This window comes from Camellia sinensis, chromosome 14 (assembly GCF_055761805.1).
Source record: "Camellia sinensis isolate YWXY chromosome 14, ASM5576180v1, whole genome shotgun sequence".
NCBI classification, from domain to species: Eukaryota; Viridiplantae; Streptophyta; class Magnoliopsida; order Ericales; family Theaceae; genus Camellia; species Camellia sinensis.
The window spans coordinates 24621350-24641356 of NC_138974.1; the positions used below are offsets into that span (position 1 = coordinate 24621350).

At 38.0% G+C, this 20007-nt stretch overlaps 1 protein-coding gene across 1 annotated transcript; it reads right to left on the reverse strand.

Annotated features, from left to right (window-relative positions):
• Window positions 1–867: 867 nt before the first annotated feature.
• LOC145807398 (putative magnesium transporter NIPA4) lies at window positions 868–18741 on the reverse strand. The gene is made up of 9 exons (XM_082905487.1): window positions 18497–18741; window positions 18317–18373; window positions 17456–17546; window positions 17206–17366; window positions 16995–17122; window positions 4414–4551; window positions 3132–3224; window positions 2745–2865; window positions 868–1671 (listed from the first exon to the last, which is right to left on the reverse strand). The coding sequence occupies exons 1-9, from the start codon at window positions 18624–18626 to the stop codon at window positions 1538–1540; spliced, it is 1053 nt and encodes a 350-aa protein (XP_082761613.1). The 5' UTR covers window positions 18627–18741; the 3' UTR covers window positions 868–1537.
• Between the last annotated feature and the right edge of the window lie 1266 nt (window positions 18742–20007).

The window sequence follows — 20007 nt, forward strand, 5'->3', positions numbered from 1 at the left end:
GTACCAAATTGAAACTAGACTCCCCAAATTTTCACACATTTTTCCATTTGACCCATAGACTTCGACTAATATCAATTTTAGACCCAAACTTTCAAAATTTTGATCAATTTGGCCTTTGTTGTCACATTCTGTCTACAATTGGATGGACTGTACGGACGCAGTACCAAAGTTCATTTGAAATTTCATTTTATTTCCCAAACTATACCTTAAAAATCATTTTATTCTCCAAACTATACCTTAAAATTTTTTTTTAATTTTTTTTTTAATTTTTTTTAATATTTGGAGGGCAAATTGATTTTTAATGTAAAGTTTGGGAGGTAAAATGAAATTTCAAAAGAATTTTGCTGTCACGTCAATGCATTCCATCCAATTGTAGTCGAAATGTGACGGCATGGGCCAAATTGATGAAAATTTCAGAAGTTTGATTGTAAAATTGATATTAATCAAAGTTTGGGGGTTAAATTGAAAAACGTGTGAAAATTTGGAGGGTAAAATGATTCCTCAAATTAATTATCAAAAAAGTGCCAGGAATTTTTTACCCTTAACAAAATAAAGTATGAGTTTTTTATTTTATCAATTTAAATCCTGATCTTTTGATTTGTTTTTAATTTAAATCATCAACTTATTTCCGTTAAGTAAAACCCAACAGAAAAAAAGTACTTTTGTCATTAGACAAGGGGATGGAGGAAGTAATTTTTTTTTTAATGAAAGCAAATGAATTAAATTATTCATGTTTTGTTAAAATAGTGTGTTAAACAAAGTCTCTCGTAAAATGAAAATGTGACATATCAATCAATTATCCCAACATCAAAAAAAAAAAAATGCAATTTGCAAACAGTAGCAATCAATCCAAGAAACTGCTGTCAATTGGTAAACACAATACAAGGACTCGTTTCTCATTCTATGACAAAGAATGAAATACACCCAATAAAAATTGATATCAATCATTTATCTCACAACAATGAAAACAATAACAATCAATCCAAGAAACTGCCGTTAATTGGTAAACACCATACAAAGACTCCTTTCTCATTCTATACGAAAGAAACAATACACCGAAAAATTGAACAAAAATCACTAAATTCCCTGTACAGCTCAAGTCTTTCAGTGTTGACTGTAGATCTTTGCCCAACGGATCCCAGCATTCTTCATTTGATCTCATTTTTAGGTCTTCATAGTTTTGCATCATACCATTTTACTACCCCTAAAAACCAGTCTACTTTTATGATCTTGAACAAATTATGCTGTACAATTTCAACACCATCGACAAGCTGTACAACTTAGCAACCCCCAAAAAGTAAAGCATCAACAACTATCCAGTATGCTCTCAACAATGACAAGCTAAAGATGAATCCTGATGATGTTAGTACTGAATAACCGATCAAACAAGTTCTTGAAAACTTTTGGTCATTGCATGAAGCTGCGATCTGAAGTCACCTGATTTGCATCCCCCCTTTAACAGTTATTTGGACGTGAATTTCACATGCCCAGTTTTTGGGTAAAATGGCTTGGATTTTGTTTCTATGAAGGCTCACAATTATGGGTAAAGTTCTTGTCTTCTTAGACAAACTTCCTCAGAACATTGTTCATCTTCGTCTTCATGGTTCAGCAAATCCCCATTTCCATTGCACAGTCGAGCTGAAAATGAAGGTGAAAGGGGTGCATAGTTTCCTGCATTTGTTTTGAACATTTAGGCATTGTTATTAAACTGTGAATTGTAATATTCACATTATTTAGAATAATATATAACTGTATAATATATATGGAAAATGTTTGAGACCCACAAAGTTTCCACAATTCGACCCACACTGAGGTCGTATGATAGGTGTCAACTTTGGATTAGTTACACATCCAATGATATAAGACCTACATTCCTTGTGCATCGTTGTGAGTGAATTTGTGGATTTGTAGCATTATTCTATACATATAAAATCATGTATATCAATATAATTGGTTGAACTCTTTTCTTTCTTTTTTTTTTCTTCTTTTTTAAAAAAAAAAAACAAACTACGAAATCGTTTGAATTGCAGTGTATCATAATGAATAGTTGCAATTAAGTCGAAAAATTCACTCAATATAATATTCAACTACACAAATCAGATCATTTTGCTTGAAAATTGAATGGAATCATGAATCATAAGATTCTAATAACTTAAGAAGCACAAACATGGATACAGATGCGGACACAAACATGGATGCAGACACGGAACATGGCGATTTCCAAAATAATAAAATATGTTTTCATATATTTTTATTTGTTGTTTAGAATAATATTACATCCATAAATAATCAATATTAACAAAAACTACCTCTAATTCTATTTTTTTTTTTTTAAAAAATCCACTTTTAAATTAACACTCAAGTTAATATATACTTTTATGGATGATCTATTAAGCATTTAAATTTACAGAAAAAATAATAAACATTCAACATTCATTAAAAACACTAAAAAAAAAAAAATGGGAGAAAAGACAAGTTGGCATGTCTCTAGTGTGTCCCCAACATGTCAAATAAATTAATTAAATAAGGGGACATGTCATGTGGCGTGTCCCGTATGTGTCCCCGCCGTGTCCGTTTGTCCGACACGGCTATGACACTTGTTTTGAAGTGTTCATGCTTCATAGCTAATAACCATGCATTTAATCATGAACCTAAAAAGCAATTGAATGTCCAATAGACTGACAAAAGTATAAGAATGAGAGAAATAGGAGATTGGAAAGAAAGGCAAGGAACATATAATGCACCTTTAAAAGAAGAACTTCTCTCAATGTCTTTGGTCACATGCAACAAGATAGTCCCCGAAAGCACAACAATGAAGCCACATATATTTGATACAATGCTTCCCCCACTTTGGCCAACCCAATCCTGGAACAACAATTTTTTCAGTAGATTTTAATAATTGAATGAATGATCTTATCCTTTAATTTTATTATTATTATTTTTTATGTTAATAGTTGAATGAATGATGAGATAATTTTTATGGAGGATTGAAAACCAACACTACTTGTGGGGTGCTTTCAGAGTTGTTCATTATTGACATTTTAATATGAGAAAGTAACCTTGGGGTCACCCCTGACCCACTAAACCAAATCTCAATAAAATTTCCATCTATGAAAGTGACCTGAAATTACCTTGAACATTATTACGCTGGCAAGGATTGTAAGTGATGTGAACATGACATAATATATAGGGGAAACAATTGCAGTGTTGAACGTGTCAAGAGCCTGAAATATCAAGGCCACATCATTAGACCAGATGGCATTTATGATACTAGAAAAGAAAACAATGTAAGCATCAATTCAAATTCAAGAAATTTTGATCAACTTTGAAATTAAAATAACCTTTATGCCAAGAAATTTTGATGAACTCTCAATAGAAGGTACTCACAAACACTCTCCAATGAATAGTGGGTATACCCTAACACACTATCCAAATAAATGAGAATATACTATACACACAAGTTTTGCTAAAAACTTGAGTGACTACTATTTGCTGTCACTCCACTCAACTTGCTTTCCAAAGCCCTCCCATCAGGGGTATTTATAGCTAATCTTAGGTATTGGGCATTTAAGAGATCTCTATCTGAACCATTCTGCTACTGCACTTTTCAAGGTAAAGATTTGCAAGTAATGAATCTACAAACATTTTGGTGGATCATTGATTTTTGCTTGCTGACACAATGCATGCCTCACCCATACATAGTCAAATGTCTAGACCTCCATCCGACATTTATGATGGTTGGTGACCTCCAAAGGAAAAACAATTGCAACTTTATTATGATGTGAGGTGAACCCCAACAATAAGAACTTGACATAGTAAGAAATTCCTACATTATATTAGTAAGTTACCACCACCAAAGAGTCATTTGAACCAAATTAGTTTTGACTAAACCAATTGCGCTTTCTCTTTCTAAACCCCCCCCCCCCCCCCACCCCCCCCCCCCCCCCCCCCCCACACACACACAGAGAAAAAGAAAAAAGAAAAAGGAAAAAAAGTAAGAACATCAATGCTACAAATAGCTTTGAATAGGTCCTAGGTGTGATTGGCAAGTTCAACAAGAAATCAATCGATGAGCTGATAAGTGAGATTGTTTTGTTAATTAATTTTATGTATGATTTTAATTTAAGTTTTTGAGTTTATTCTAACAATTTGTATTTAATTTAATCAAAACTAGCAAGGTCCCTAAGAGGACCGGGCTTGAAACCAATTTTCCAAACTTTTCTGCTTCTTCAAATTTACTTTTTCGTGATCATCTTATTGTCAAGGAGAAGGAGATAGAAGGGGAACAGTGGGGAGGGAAAAATGGGTCTGATTCATCATTCATCTATTCCATGTAAGCAAGTTGCCACATATAATTTGGGCACAAACAAGTTATTCACCCTAATCCACTATAAGCAGAAAGTCATCACTAACCTTGTTAAGATAATTCAACTGTGTGACAACACATGTAGCCACCACAAACATAAAAAACCAGGTCTCTGGGTAGATTAACTGGTTCTTTCCCTCACAAGTTAACTTCAGTGAAGTTCCAAGGGCTTTAACACTCATCACCTGTACATCAAACAAAAAATTTGAAATATAAAATCTAGTGCACCGCATAAAAACAAAAATGAAGAAGTTCACTCATTCATTAAATTAATAGAAGGATGGTCCAATCAGAATAACTTCAATAGAAACTCAAAAGGTAACAATTCATGACACGAGTGCATTGGCAAGCGAATGAAAATTTCTCCTAACTTCACAATATCAAGAGGATTGGTGGACCAATAATAACGCTTCAACCAACCATTTAACGTGATCCATATCCCATGAGAAATTTTTTAAACATCAGTTTAAGCAATAAAGTTTTTAGGTTGCTGCTTGTGGAATTAACAATCTTCAAAATAAATAAATAACTAAGCAATAAAAGTACTTTAAGGTTTAAATCTTTTTAATCAGATGATCAATTAAGCCATCAAAGCTTAAAATAAGTTTCAATTCAAGAAATGTTTTAGAACATTGTTCTAAAATAACACCTGTTCACATAGAAGTAATTGTTATTTTGAGAAGAAAAAAGATAGAGGTATGAGTGATATCTCATCCCCTTTTATATTAACTCATTCGCATAATTACAAGAGCACTCTAAGGTATAAATAAAGATACTAAATCTACACAAGGATGAAATAGGAAATATTCCTAATACATTCTAACACTCCCCTCAAGCTAGTGCGAAGATATCTCTCATGCCCAGCTTATTGAGAATGTCACGAAATGATTTATTTCCTAAGCCTTTGGTGAGAACATCAGCCAGTTGGTCCCCAGACCTCACGAATGGAGTACATATAGTCCCATTAGTGAGCTTTTCCTTAATAAAATGCTTATCAATCTCCACATGCTTGGTCCTATCATGTTGAACCGGATTGTGAGCTATATTGATGGCTGCCTTGTTGTCACAGTATAGCCTCATCGAATCTGTCTGATGAATCCCCAAATCCCTCAAAAATAATCTAATCCATAATAGCTCACACACACCCCGAGTCATAACTCTAAATTCAGCCTCCGCACTGGACCGTGCAACTATATTCTATTTCTTGCTTCTCTAAGTGACTAAATTTCCTCTAACAAAGGTACAATAGCCAGAGGTTGACCATCTATCAGTGATTGATCCAGCCCAATCAGCATTTGTATATGCCTCCACACTAAGATGACCGTGTTTTGAGAAATAGAGACCCTTTCCCGAAGAAGACTTCAAGTACTTCAGAATTCGCATAAACTGTCTCTAAATGAATTGGACGTGGAGCATGCATAAACTGACCAAGGTACACTCTATGACTAAGCTAAATGAAGTGAGTATGGTTAGTCAATTTATGCATGCTCCACGTGCAATTTATTTAGAGACAGTTATGCGAATTCTGAGTTACTTAAAGTCTTATCCGGGAAAAGGGTCTCTATTTCTCAAAACATGGTCATCTTAGTGTGGAGGCCTATACAGATGCTGATTGGGCTAGATCAGTCACTGATAGACAATCAACATCTGGCTATTGTACCCTTGTTGGAGGAAATCTAATCACTTGGAGAAGTAAGAAATAGAATATAGTTGCGTGGTCCAGAGCAGAGGTTGAATTTAGAGCTATGGCTCAAGGTGTGTTGAGCTATTATGGATTAGATTATTTTTGAGGGATTTGGGGATTCATCAAACAGATTCGATGAGGCTATACTGTGACAACAAGGTAGCCATCAATATAGCTCACAATCCGGTTCAACATGACAGGACCAAGCATGTGGAGATTGATAGGCATTTTATTAAGGAAAAGCTCACTAATGAGACTATATGTACTCCATTCATGAGGTTTGGGGACCAACTGGCCGATGTTCTCACCAAAGGCTTAGGAAATAAATCATTTCGTGACATTCTCAACAAGCTGGGCATGAGAGATATAATCGCACCAGCTTGAGGAGGAGTGTTAGAATGTATTAGGAATATTTCCTATTTCAGCCTAGGTCTATCGATAGGTTGGAGGCTAGTCATGGGTGTCTTTCTTGTTATTTTGAGAAAAAAAAAGATAGGTATGAGTGATATCTCATCCCTTTTTATATTAACTCATTCGCGTAATTATAGGAGCACTCTAAGGTATAAATAAAGATACGAAATATACATAAGGATGAAATAGGAAATATTCCTAATACATTCTAACAGTAATTTACTTCATAGAAAGACATTAGGTTATACTTGGTTAGAATGAAAAAACAAAGCAAACCTAGAAGAGGAAGTATAAGAAAGTAGTGAGAATGAAAGGAAAATGAAAAATAACTTTTCTACATGCATTTGGTAATGTGCAAAGTTTTTTCAAAAACTTGCACGAAAATAACAATTTATTATTTGAATAAAAGTAAAATGATTATGTATATATTAACCTTATCTATTTATCCATATAAAAGAAGTTGTATTTAAAAAGAATGGATAAAGTTGCAATCTAGGAAATAGATAACAACTTTCACAAGAAAGTGATTTTTTTTTTTTCTTTTTTTTTTTGGCAGAAAATGATAAGCTGTATCTTCAAGAAATTAAGTGAAAATTGTTACATGGTATTGGGTAAAACTTAACCCCAAAAGCTAGCTATTGAGGTGAGGGTGCCCTCCCGTTTTTATACTGCATATTACTTTAGTAACCAAGCGATGTGGGACTTCGTATCACACCCTTCCTCTTGCCCAGCGTGCTCACTCGACAGCACCTGCGGTGTATAGGCCAAGGACACGCACCCTACCCATCCTTGGTACTTCAGCTCTAATACCATGTTACACGTTATTGAAGCTTGAGTAACCAGCTTGGGGAATGATAGAATATCACCCCCTATTTATAAATGAAGATTAGGGTTTACAAGAAAGGCAATTACAAGATGATCCATGAGTGCTATCCCTGAGTGCATAAAATGATTACAGACAGACCCTAGTGTACCTTTCGACTAATATAATATGCTAATACTTAATATAATATGCTAACACTCCCCCTCAAGTTGGTGCGAAGATATCTCTCATGCCCAGCTTGCCTAATATGTCATGAAATGGTTTATTCCCAATCCCCTTGGTGAGAATGTCAGCAGGTTGTTCACCAGACTGGACAAAGGGAGTACAAATGGTACCACTAGTGAGTTTCTCCTTAATGAAGTGGCGATCAATCTCAACATGTTTTTCCTGTCATGTTGAACTGGATTGTGAGCGATGTTGATGGTGGCCTTATTATCACAGTATAACCGCATGGAGTCCGTCTGATCAATACCTAGATCACGCAACAATAATTTGATCCATAAAAGTTCACACACACCTTGTGCCATAGCTCTAAACTCAGCTTCTGCGCTTGACCTGGCAACCACATTCTGTTTCTTACTCCTCCAAGTAACTAGGTTGCCGCCAACAAATGTGCAATACCCTGAAGTTGATCTCCTATCGGTTACTGACCCAGCCCAGTCAGCATCTGTATAGGCTTCTACACGAAGATAATCATACTTTGAAAAATACAGACCCTTTCCAGGAGCAGACTTCAAATACCTCAAGATTCTCATGACAGCCTCAAGGTGAATCTGATGAGGAGCATACATAAACTGACTAACTATACTGACAGCAACAGCAATATCAGGACGGGAGTGAGATAGGTAAATGAGTTTACCCACTAATCGTTGATAGCTCCCCCTATCCACAACTTCTCCTCCTTCATCATCCCCTAATTTCTGATTGGGTTCCAGGGGGGTGGCACATGCCTTGCAGCCAAGCATCCCAGTTTCCTTCAACAGGTCAAGCACATATTTTCTCTGTGAGATAAATATCCCATCCTTAGAGCGAGCAACTTCAATTCCCAGAAAATACTTCAAGCTGCCCAAGTCTTTGATTTCAAACTCTTTAGCTAAATATTTCTTCAACAGAGGTATTTCCCCACTATCATTGCCTGTAAGAACTATGTCATCTACATAAACAATAAGTGCTGTAGTCTTACCGTGTGAGGAATGTTTCACAAACAATGTGTGATCTGCCTGACTTTGTTTGAAGCCATATTTAAACATAGCCTGAGTGAATCTCTCAAACCAAGCCCTTGGAGACTGTTTGAGACCATATAATGACTTCCGAAGTTTGCATACTTTGCCTTCTGTTTGATGATCCTCAAAACCCGGAGGAATGTCCATATATACTTCTTCTTCGAGGTTACCATGGAGAAAAGCATTCTTGACATCAAACTGATAAAGCGGCCAATCTAGATTAGCTGCTAGAGAGAGAAGTACTCTGACTGAATTCATTTTAGCCACGGGTGCGAAGGTCTCCTGATAATCAATGCCATATGTCTGAGTAAACCCTTTTGCCACAAGTCTTGCCTTGTAACGCTCAATAGACCCATCTGCTTTGTGTTTCACAGTATATACCCATTTACATCCCACAGGTCGTTTGCCCGTAGGTAACTCAGTCAATTCCCAAGTGCCATTCTTCCTAAGTGCTTTCATTTCCTCAATCATGGCTAGTTTCCATTCAGAGGTAGCAAGAGCATCCTGAAAATGGTTAGGAATGCTAATAGAGGAAATATTGGACACAAACGCTCTATATGAGGATGACAAATGAGAGTATGATACAAACTGTGAGATAGGATGTTGAGTACAAGATCTCACACCCTGCCTCTTGGCAATAGGAACATCAAGATCAATGGACTCGAGAGTTTCAAAGTTACCTCGACTCTCATCAGAAGCAGGAGATGGCAGTGGGGTAGCAGAAACGGTCCCGTGTATCCAGTTAACTTGTTTTCTGTCTATGTCCCGGACATAAACATGCCCGTCCGTATTCTTGGTGACAGTGGGTTCTATAGTCCCAGTAGAAGAGGGGGGTGCAAGAACAACTGGTTCCACCATAGGAAGCACAGTAGTAGAGGGTGGTGCAAGAACAACTGGTTCCACCATAGGAGGCACAGGACTCACTTCACACCAAGGCTCCCCCGGAAATGAGGACGGTGACACCGGAGAGGACAAGAAATAGGACTGGGATTCAAAGAAAGTTACATCCATGGACACAAACCACTTACGAGAAGAAAGGTGGTAACATTTATACCCCTTTTGAGTAGGAGAGTAACCAAGGAAAACACACTTGAGGGAGCGAGGGTCCAACTTACCACGAGAGGGAGAGTGATTATGGACAAAACAGACACAACCAAATATTTTGGAAGGAATAGAAAACAAGGACGGAGAACCGAGGAGGACGTGAAGCGGAGCCTTTTTGTCCAAGACCTGGGTAGGGAGACGATTAATAAGATGGGCAGCGGTGAGAACAGCGTCGCCCCAATAGGGCCGAGGCACATTCATAAAAAAACACATGCACCAAGCCATGTCAAGAAGATGCCGATTCTTGCGTTCGGCCACCCCATTTTGTTGAGGGGTATTGGTGCAAGAGGTCTGATGGATAATGCCATGAGTAAAGAAATATTGTCCTAACCCAGAATCTATGTATTCCCCGCCATTATCAGAACGAAATATTTTGATAGTGGCCCCAAACTGAGTACAAATCATCTTATGAAAAATGCGAAACACAGAGAAAACCTCACTCTTATCTTTCATGAGATACACCCAAGTAGCACGAGAAAAATCATCAATAAATGTAACAAACCAGCGATGACCTTTCACAGACAGAACACGAGAGGGACCCCAAACATCATAATGTATTAATGAAAAAGGAACGAAGCTTTTATTCAAACTGGGAGCAAAAGAAGCTCTATGTTGTTTTCCAAGTTGACAAGACTCACAAAGAAAGTCAGACACATGATGATTTGCGAAACTAGAAGGAAATAAATGCTTAAGTAAATGAAATGAGGGATGCCCAAGACGCCGATACCACAGCCATAAATCAGCGGGGGTAGTAGAAGACGTGGTGGAAGAATAAGCAAGTTTGTCCGGTTGATCTAGGAAGTAGAGACCATTTTCTGCACTACCACTGCCAATCGTCCTCCTCGTGACAAGGTCCTGAAAAAGACAATGATCAGGAAAAAATGTCACACTACACTTCAAATCTTGGGTAAGACGACTTAAGGATAACAGATTAACAGAAAACTTGGGAACATGGAGAACAGAAGATAGATGTATGGTAGGAGTGACTTGGACTAAACATTTTCCAGAAATGGAAGAAACAGTACCATCGGCAATCCTAACTTTGTCCTGACCTGAAGAGGGCTTATAGACAGAGAAAAGATCAGAGGAGCCAGACATATGATCTGAGGCACCAGAATCAATAATCCAAGACAAGGATGTATGACACAGGAAAGCACAAGGAGAAGATGCTAAGTTACCTGAGCGGGCAAAGGACGAGGAAGCGGTACTGAGAGCAGTAGAAGATCGGCGGTCCAACAATTGGCGCAAAGCATCCTCCAGCTCAGTATCAGAAGCTTGGGTAACAGAAGTAGAATTAGAATCAAGGGTATCAACGGCACTAGACTGATGAGCCCGGGAATAGGAACCACGTCCTCTAGATTGGCCTGACCGACCTCCTCGAGAACCAGACCGATCACCTCGACCCCCGGATGGAGTCCCATGAAGCTTCCAACACGTCTCACGAGTATGCCGTGGCTTCTTGCAATAATCACAGAATACAGACTCCTTAGTAGCAGACGGAGGAGGCAGGCTGAGGCCATCTCGAGGAGTAGACAGTAATGCGGAACGATCAGTAGAGATAGGGGACATCATAGCAGACCGGCGACTCTCCTCATTTTGTACATAGGCAAATGCCTCCGGAAGTGAAGGAAGAGTATCCATACTCAGAACTCGACCCCTAACTGGATCATACTCCACATTTAGGCCGGCCAAAAATTTAAAGACCCGTTCCCGTGAGATGAACTTTTTGTACCCGATAGAATCAGTAGGGCAAACGGGCTTATAGTCTTCCAGGTGGTCAAGGCGTTTCCAGCCGTTGGTGAGGAAAGTGAAGTACTGAAGAACAGTCTACTCCCCCTGAAGTGAGCTCTCAATAGAGCGGCGCAACTTAAATGCCTGTGAAAAATTCCCTTTGCGGGAATAGGTAACAGCCACAGCCTCCCAAACGTCCTGGGCAGTCTCCATAGACAAGTAGCCCTCACCAAGTTCTGGAACCATCGAATGGATAAGCCAACTCATAATCAAAGAGTTGGTAATCTCCCATTGGTCATAACCTGAGTCAGTGGTACTAGGTGCCTGTATCCTGCCATCAACATACCCCATCTTCCCTCTGCTCTTCAAAAACATAGTCAAACTTTGGGACCATGCTAGGTAGTTCTGACCATTAAATAGAGAGGTGGTGATTTTCAGACTAGGGTTGGGGTTCTCAGTCATGGTAGTAGGTAGAATGAGACTCACACTTTTTGGTGTTTGAGAAGAAGGGGACACACTGGTGGAATCTGTCATGGATACAATACTACCAAACCCGCAACAAAACTAGTGGCAATCACAAACCCGGAAGGTGGTGGTGAAAGAACAGGCACAATGACTACTTATAAGAGCATAACAAATTTAAGAAATCATATATATATATATTTTTTTTTAATTTTTTTTTTGTTTTGTTTTGTTTTGTTTTGTTTTTTTTTTTTAATTTTTATTTATTTATTTATTTATTTATATATATATATATATATATTTTTGTTTATATATATATATATATTTACTGATTGATTTATATATATATAGAAATGTTTACTGATTTACATATATATATATATATATACATATAGTTATACATGTATTAGGACGGTGATATACAAAACAGAGGGTATATCATACATACACAGAGACGAGCGACTGATGAAGACGAAGACGACTAAGCCGAAGCTGATGAAGCCGAAGACGAAGGCGATGAAGACGAAGACGATGAAGACAAAGACGAAGACTGACGAAGACGATGAAGACAAAGACTGACGAAGACGATGAAGACGAAGACTGACGAAGACGATGAAGACGAAGACGAAGACGAAGACTGATGAAGACGAAGGCTGCTGGCGACTGATGAACTGAGGGACTGAGGGATTGAGGAACTGAGCGACGACTGCTTACGAACTGGAGAACGACCCAGCAGAGGACCAACCTAAGTAAGATCGAACCCTAGAGCTTAAGCTCTGATACCATGAAGCTTGAGTAACCAGCTTGGGGAATGATAGAATATCACCCCCTATTTATAAATGAAGATTAGGGTTTACAAGAAAGGCAATTACAAGATGATCCCTGACTGCTATCCCTGAGTGCATAAAATGATTACAGACAGACCCTAGTGTACCTTTCGGCTAATATAATATGCTAATACTTAATATAATATGCTAACAGTTATTGGGTAGAATTCAACCTCAAAGGTTAGCTATTGACGCGAGAGTGCCCTCACGCTTTTATATTTGCATATTACTTTAGTAACCAAGTTATGTAAGACTTCGCTTTTTGAATATTTTTCATTTTCTTACAAACCAAACCCAAAAAGATTATAATCTTTTCTCTTTCCTTTACTTTCAAAGACTCCACACCTAACCAAAAAGGCCTCAAGGAAATCTATTCTAACTATATAATTTTTTCTCTTTCCTTTATTTTCCAAAACTCTCCACCTAACCAAAAAGGCCTCAACTACACAAGATTTCTATATCATCGTTGTAAAACTTCAATAATTGTTGTAGACTATGAAGCACAAATACTTCTAGAAGGGAGTCATATCCATATCCCTATCAGCTGTTAGAATTTCCCATCTTTACCTTCACCTACTCCACTACACACTCCACTTCACCTACCTCTACTCCACTACACACTCCACTTCACCTAACCCACTATCACCTCCACTACACCTACTACCACATTTTCTTCTATATATAGATTGTATAGGAATTGTAATTAATGAATCTTGTAATCTATCAATCAAGACATCAATCAATAATACATAAATTCTTACATGGTATCAGAGCAAGGTTAAGAATTTAATATTTTTTCGCTTCACCGGCGGGCGGCAACCTCGCCTTGGCCGCCCGCCGGACCTCAACCTAGTCCGCTAGAATTGTCTACTACATACCTACCTCCTCATCATATCTTCATAACATCTCATTCTCTCTCGGCATCATAGTAGCCGTGATACTGCTCATACTTCTGGACAGCGGAGAGAACATCGTCTTTCTCGATCTTTCCGCCGACGCCGGTGGCGAGATCCAAGGCTCCGGCTTTCGACATCACTCTCCCCAAATAGTCCATAGCAGCTTCTCCACCGGAAAGATACTCCTAACAGCAGCGGAAAAAAGGTGTTTCCCTCAGCCAAACAAGACTCAATAGCTGTGGTCCTCATCAAAATACGTGTAATTGCTACTCCTGAACTTGGTTTCCCTATCCTTGCTAACAAGCTTCTCAAATGCTTCCGGGCCATGTTCTTCTATGTACTTCTCAGCAGCAGTTAGAATGTCATCTGGCTTACTGAAGATGTCCTTCTTCCTTGGGACATACTAGACGTTAACAGTCTGCTGTGGGTTAAGAAAGAAAGGCCTCAAATAATGCTCATAAACATATGCAGCACCACTGATACTCTTTATGATGGTGGATATTTCAATGCCATTACAACACAGCACCTTGAAATTTATTTTATTTTATTTTCTTATCTCTCTTTCTGACCATTACAACACAGCACCAGCACACTTGTTCCCACCTTTCATCATGGTCTCCACTTTCTTTTTCTTTTTTTTTATATTTATTTTAATCCATCTTTTTGAAAACAAAACCAATATCACTTTTTTTAATTCCTTAATTTATTTTAATAACATGAGTGGCCTCTCTTTTCCACCATCTCCCTCTTTTTCTACACAATATTTTTGTACCACCGCCCACTCCATGATTTCCATATTAATATTATTATTATTATTATTATTATTATTATTATTATTATTATTTTCACAAAAAAAAAAAAAAAAAAAAAAAAAAAAAAAAAATTCATTCCAGTTGATTTTTCTGCCTTACCACACCTACCATTCGAGTTTGCCAAACACACTTATTTTATTCATGTCAGGATCAACCCCGATCATAATTTTACACGAGAAAAAAAAAAAAAAAAAAAAAAAAAAAAAAAAAAAACCATAACACACCCAACACCCACAGTGGGATTTTTCTTCTCTACTCTGCTGCAGATCTCTTCTTCTTTCCTCCGTCCTGGGCGGCCCTTGACGGTGCTGCCTCCGTGTTTCCTACGCCGCCGAGCACGTTCACTCCTCCATACTCCTCCACTGCAGCATACGGCGGACCTCCAAATCGGAACATCACAGTGGCCTTCCGCTTCAGCTCCTTATTTTCTGCTTTCAGCACACTTATCTCTGCTCGCGCATCCTTATACATGCGTTGGAGCAGAGCCAGCTGGGAATTTAAATGCTGCACCTCATTTGTCCTACTCTGCAGCCGGTTCGACAAATTTGTGACCGCCGTCATGGTTTCCACGCATGACTTCAGAGTATACTGATTAGCCTCAATATCAGTTTGCACCGCCATTTTTTGCTCCACCGACCGCATCGGAAAGTTCAATGGAGCAAAACCAGAGGTGTTTGGTTGAGGTTCACTGGCCACCGCACCAGTTATTTCTCTAGTGGGCTCGTTCAGTTCTGGAAAGAGCGTGAGCAGGTTCTGGGTAGCTGGACGGGAAGAAGAGGCCATGTTTTTTGGGTTGCTAAGTGTTTCAGCGAAATAGCAATTTCAGACTGGTAATGTTCGGAAGGGTTGGTGACAGAATGGCAACAAAGTGTTCCACAGTTTCTCTCTCCGCAGAGGCAGAGTTTTTTCAGCGAAGGGTTGGTTTCAGAGGTTTCAGAATGGTATGCCTCAGCCTCAGCCTTCGTCTTGGTTAAATAGCCGAGGCAGCCACGCGTATCGCGCGCCTCTTGCCGCCCGACAAACTGGCACGCCTTTTCATGGCACATCTTTTGACAAAGTGGACACGCCTTTTGATGGCACGCCTTTTGATGAATTGGGCACGCCTTTTGATGGCACGCCTTTTGACAAAATTGGGCACACCTTTTGAGGGTGCAACTTTTTAAGAGTCCGACAAGACTCTGTAAACTGTCCCGACATTGATTCCGGTTAGTTTTTACAAGTGTCCGACAAGACTCTGTAAACTGTCCCGACATTGATTCCGGTTAGCTCCTTTATGGGTCCGACAAGACTCTGTAAACTGCCCCGACATTGATTCCGGTTAGCTCCTTTATGGGTCCGACAAGACTCTGTAAACTGTCCCGACATTGATTCCGGTTAGTTTCTACAAGGGTCCAGCAAGACTCCGTAAACTGTCACAACATTGTCTTCTACAACGGTCCGACATGACCCCATAAACTGTCTTCTACATCGGTCTGACACCACCATACAGTGTCCTCTACAACGTTATGACACCCCATACAGTGTCTTCACCAACGGTCTGACACGACCATACAGTGTCTCCTATCCTTTTTTATTTTTATGTATTTTCTTGTTTTGTTACTCTCTCCAAACTCAAGTTGGTTAGTTTCTCTCCTCCTTGAGTTTGCGGGGGGCTGTTAGAATTTCCCATCTTTACCTTCACCTACTCCACTACACACTCCACTTCACCTACCTCTACTCCACTACACACTCCACTTCACCTAACCCACTATCACCTCCACTACACCTACTACCACATTTTCTTCTATATATAGATTGTATAGGAATTGTAATTAATGAATCTTGTAATCTATCAATCAAGACATCAATCAATAATACATAAATTCTTACAGTATACTCATCGGATACTCATGGATACATATTTGATACTTCTTGAGCATATCCGATACTAGAAATTAATGTTCTTTAATTTTGAGAAGTATGGACACGCATCCAAACTGTTATGAGATTGAGATTGTAATAGTTCTTGCATAACATTGTAGTATGTATAATTGTTATGCTAATACAAGAATAGTTCGTCAATCATTTTCTTATTTCTTACTTAAGAAGAAAATAGTTCAAAATTAATCGAGTTAACGCATCCTTAATGTGTCACACGTGTTCCATATTCATATCCATACTTTGTAGAAAGTAAGGATAAAAAAAATAAATATATAATGACAATTTTAACAATTAAATAAGCAAGTAAATTTACATATAATACTTTTGCATATAGCACTTTTAATAACGTGAAAAAGTATAAAGGGCAATATAAATAGTTTAGACTTGATATTGAAATGTAGGAGCCACCAAAAAAAAGTATATTGACTATTGAGTCTTGAGATAATATCTAATAATTTCAAAAGAAAGATTCCTCACCAGTCTTTGAGCCTATGTATTGTACAATACTAAAAATTATAATTTTTTCTAACATATCCTCACCATATTTATACCCTATTTTTCTAGGTTTTGTTGTATTTTCATATAAGTATCAAATCGTACTTGTATTCCGTATCCATATCCATGCAAGCTTCAATGATTGAGTGTTTGTCCGATTTTGGCAAAACTTGAGTAAGATGATTTCAGAAGAAAGAAATACATATTATACATTTGGATTCAGCAGTTCAAAATATTTACCGAGAGAGAACCCATCAGAGAGCAAATTCCAGTGAAAACTAGTACATTTGTGTGCCCACATTGAGGAGCGAAGTAGAAGATCAGAATAAATATTAACACAATCACTGATCCCGCATACATCAAAAAGGCTGGCATTGAAAGGAATGGTTAGTCATATAGAGATGCTACTGTAGATATAAAAGAAAATGTAGTTAGTGAGGCTGAATTCTACCTGGTTGAGTTGCCAAACTCCATATTTCCTGAACAGAAGTGATAGGATGCTCTTGTGGTGCATGGATAACAATTACGATAGAACCAGCTATGCATATCACGCAACCCAAAATGCCCAGATGGTGTAATCTCTCCTTCAAGATGAAGTGAGCCAATACAGCGCTAAAACATACCACTCAAAAAGTTGAGAAAGAAACCAACTTTATAGCATATGACTGATGCACAAAAAAAAAAAAAGAAAAAAGAATTACCTGACAATAATACTTAATGCACCAAGTGGGGTGACTAGAACTGCAGGGGCAAATGCATATGCCACAAAGTTTGCAACCTCTCCAAAAATCACTATATCAATAAATCATACAGAAAGAGAGATTCTGCAGAGAGTCAGTGAAGAACCAAAAGCCCATTGAAAATTACTGTTTGGTCTATCCATAGGTACCTTAATCAACTGAGCTTTGACCCCAAAATAAACACACAAAAAAAAGGCTTCAAATCTGTACTGTGAAAGTTTTCACATTAAACATCAATCGGACACGAATCAAAATACGACAACATGAAAATAAATAGATTGAGCTAATATTAAATTAATTATGAAATAACACGACATGATACACACTCCTGGTTGGGGGACCTAAATTTTGTTCAAAATTGAGGGCCCGAGGCGACTGCCTTGGTTGCCTCACCTCAGGGCCGGCCCTGACTGTGTAAAAGGTAATAGATAATTAAAGTTCAAAAGAATAAAACTTCAAATTTGATTACCAGTCCTTCTACTTGTATAGAAACCAATTGCAGAACCGAACACGAGTGAGAGAATCGTGTGTAATTTGTTTTTGTGTTCCTAGACTTTTATTATTATTATTGGAAGAATCATAAAAATAAGAAAATAAAAACCAATGAATTGCATAATTTCAAACAGCAATTAATGCGAACCCTACTCAAAGGGAATATTCAAAGAGAGCAAATATTCAAATAGTTTTAAATGGTGATCTGTTCATACAATTTGCCACAAAATTAAGTAAAATTGAGAAAAATTGAAATAACTTGGGACAAAAAGATTAATAACAAAAAGGAAAAAAAATACCAAAAGAAGAAAAAAAAAATGAAAAACTTACTAGTGATCATGCCGAACCACCAGAGAGGCTCCAGAAGATACGAATAGCCACCAACACCTAATTAAAATCAAATCAAATCAAAGACAAACCCATTTGAGAAAATCCAAAACCCAAAAAAGGAAAATCCATAAATTCAGAGAAAATCAAAAGAAAATGAGATAAAAAAAAAAAAAAAATCACCAGCTCTGACACCAGAAACAGCAGCAGCTTTTCTGAGGCCTTTCTTCTTGATAATGAAGCTCGCTCCTATAAACACACTTGAAGAAATAGCCAACATAAACCCAATCAGATTGTCTTTAGAGAAACCCATTATTGATTCTCTCTCTCTCTCTCTCCCCCTCCCTCTCTCTATCGTCCCTCTTTTCTTCTCCTCTTCATCGGAATATTCCGAAAATAATCGTTATCTGATGACTTGGCTTCTAACCTAATGGTATGAGTTGATTTTTTTGATTTTTTAATTATTTTAATTTGAGGCTAAAAAAATTTCATTTGATGTAGATTTTTTATTTTATTTTTTTAAAAATAAAAATAATTACGATTTAAACGTAATATTTTATTATATTTAATTAAAATAATTAATTTTATCTTATATAATTATTTTAATCCAGATAAACCTGCTAAACATGGCCTAAAATACACCCACCCAAAAAACAAACCCAATAAAATACCATATTATTTGTTGCGTCATTCCTTCTAGGAGTGTGAAATTAGCCCGTAACCAGTGGGCGGCTTGAAGTCTGCCCGCAGTCCGGGGTGGGCTCGACCCATTTAAGCTCGAGCCCAAGCTCAGCCCCAGGCCTTAGGCCATCGTTTTGAAGCCCGACTTGTGAGCCCGACCCATTGGCCCACTCAGGGCCCACTCAAAAACCCGGCTTGAGACCCAGCCCACCCGAGGCCCAATGTTATTTTTAATGGAAAATAATAATTTTTTGGTGAAAAAAATTGTTTAGACCTACCCAAAGCCCGAGCTTAGGCTCAGGCCTAGCGACCTCGCCCGAGGCCCCGCCCACTGGCCCGCTTAAAGCCCGAATACCCTTGAGCGTAAGCTTAGTTTTCTGGCCCGTGGCCCGGCCCGGCTTGGTCGGATTTTTGGTGAGAGCCCGCGAGGCCCGACATGGACCAGGCCCGGCCAAAATTACACCCCTAATTCCTTCCCATTGTTTTGTTATGAGAGAGAGGTTGTTAAGGAGAACATCTTTTGTGTACCAACAAAATTGAGTAACTCGAGGTTGCAAGTAATCGTACCCATTGATTCCTTCTTTTCATCCTACTTAGGTGGACTAATCCAAACTCTTGACAGAATATAAAAGAGACTCGCAAGTCTCTGTTGATACCTTAACGAACTCATGTGGACACTCCTCAACCCGAGGACAATCTCTCAAATACACATTAAGATGTTGACCCATTTTTTTTTTCTTTGCTGATTCCTCTCAATGAAATTTGTCAAGTTGCACTAAGTTACTTACGGATGCATGCATGCGGTCTGAGAACACTTTGAGGTTTTTGGAAGGCAAAAAAACTTTAAATTAAAATATAAATAGGAGTACTTTTTCATAAATCTCTTTTCACCTATTTATGTTTCATTTAATCCACATTATTTTCTTGTGTTCCAATAAGTCCTATGGGTAACATAGTTATCAAAATACCCATAATAATATTCACATTTACAGTGTGAATGTTCCATGATGTGA

What these genes read in the sequence shown, in the direction of transcription:
- LOC145807398 (XM_082905487.1), bottom strand. Translation starts at nt 18,626, where the DNA reads ATGGGTTTCTCTAAAGACAATCTGATTGGGTTTATGTTGGCTATTTCT. An exon ending in GCATTAAGTATTATTGTCAG is followed by an intron (nt 17,367 to 17,455) that starts GTAATTCTTTTT and finishes GGTATGTTTTAG; the next exon opens with CGCTGTATTGGCTCACTTCA. An exon ending in GAGAAGTTCTTCTTTTAAAG is followed by an intron (nt 1,672 to 2,744) that starts GTGCATTATATG and finishes AAACAAATGCAG; the next exon opens with GAAACTATGCACCCCTTTCA.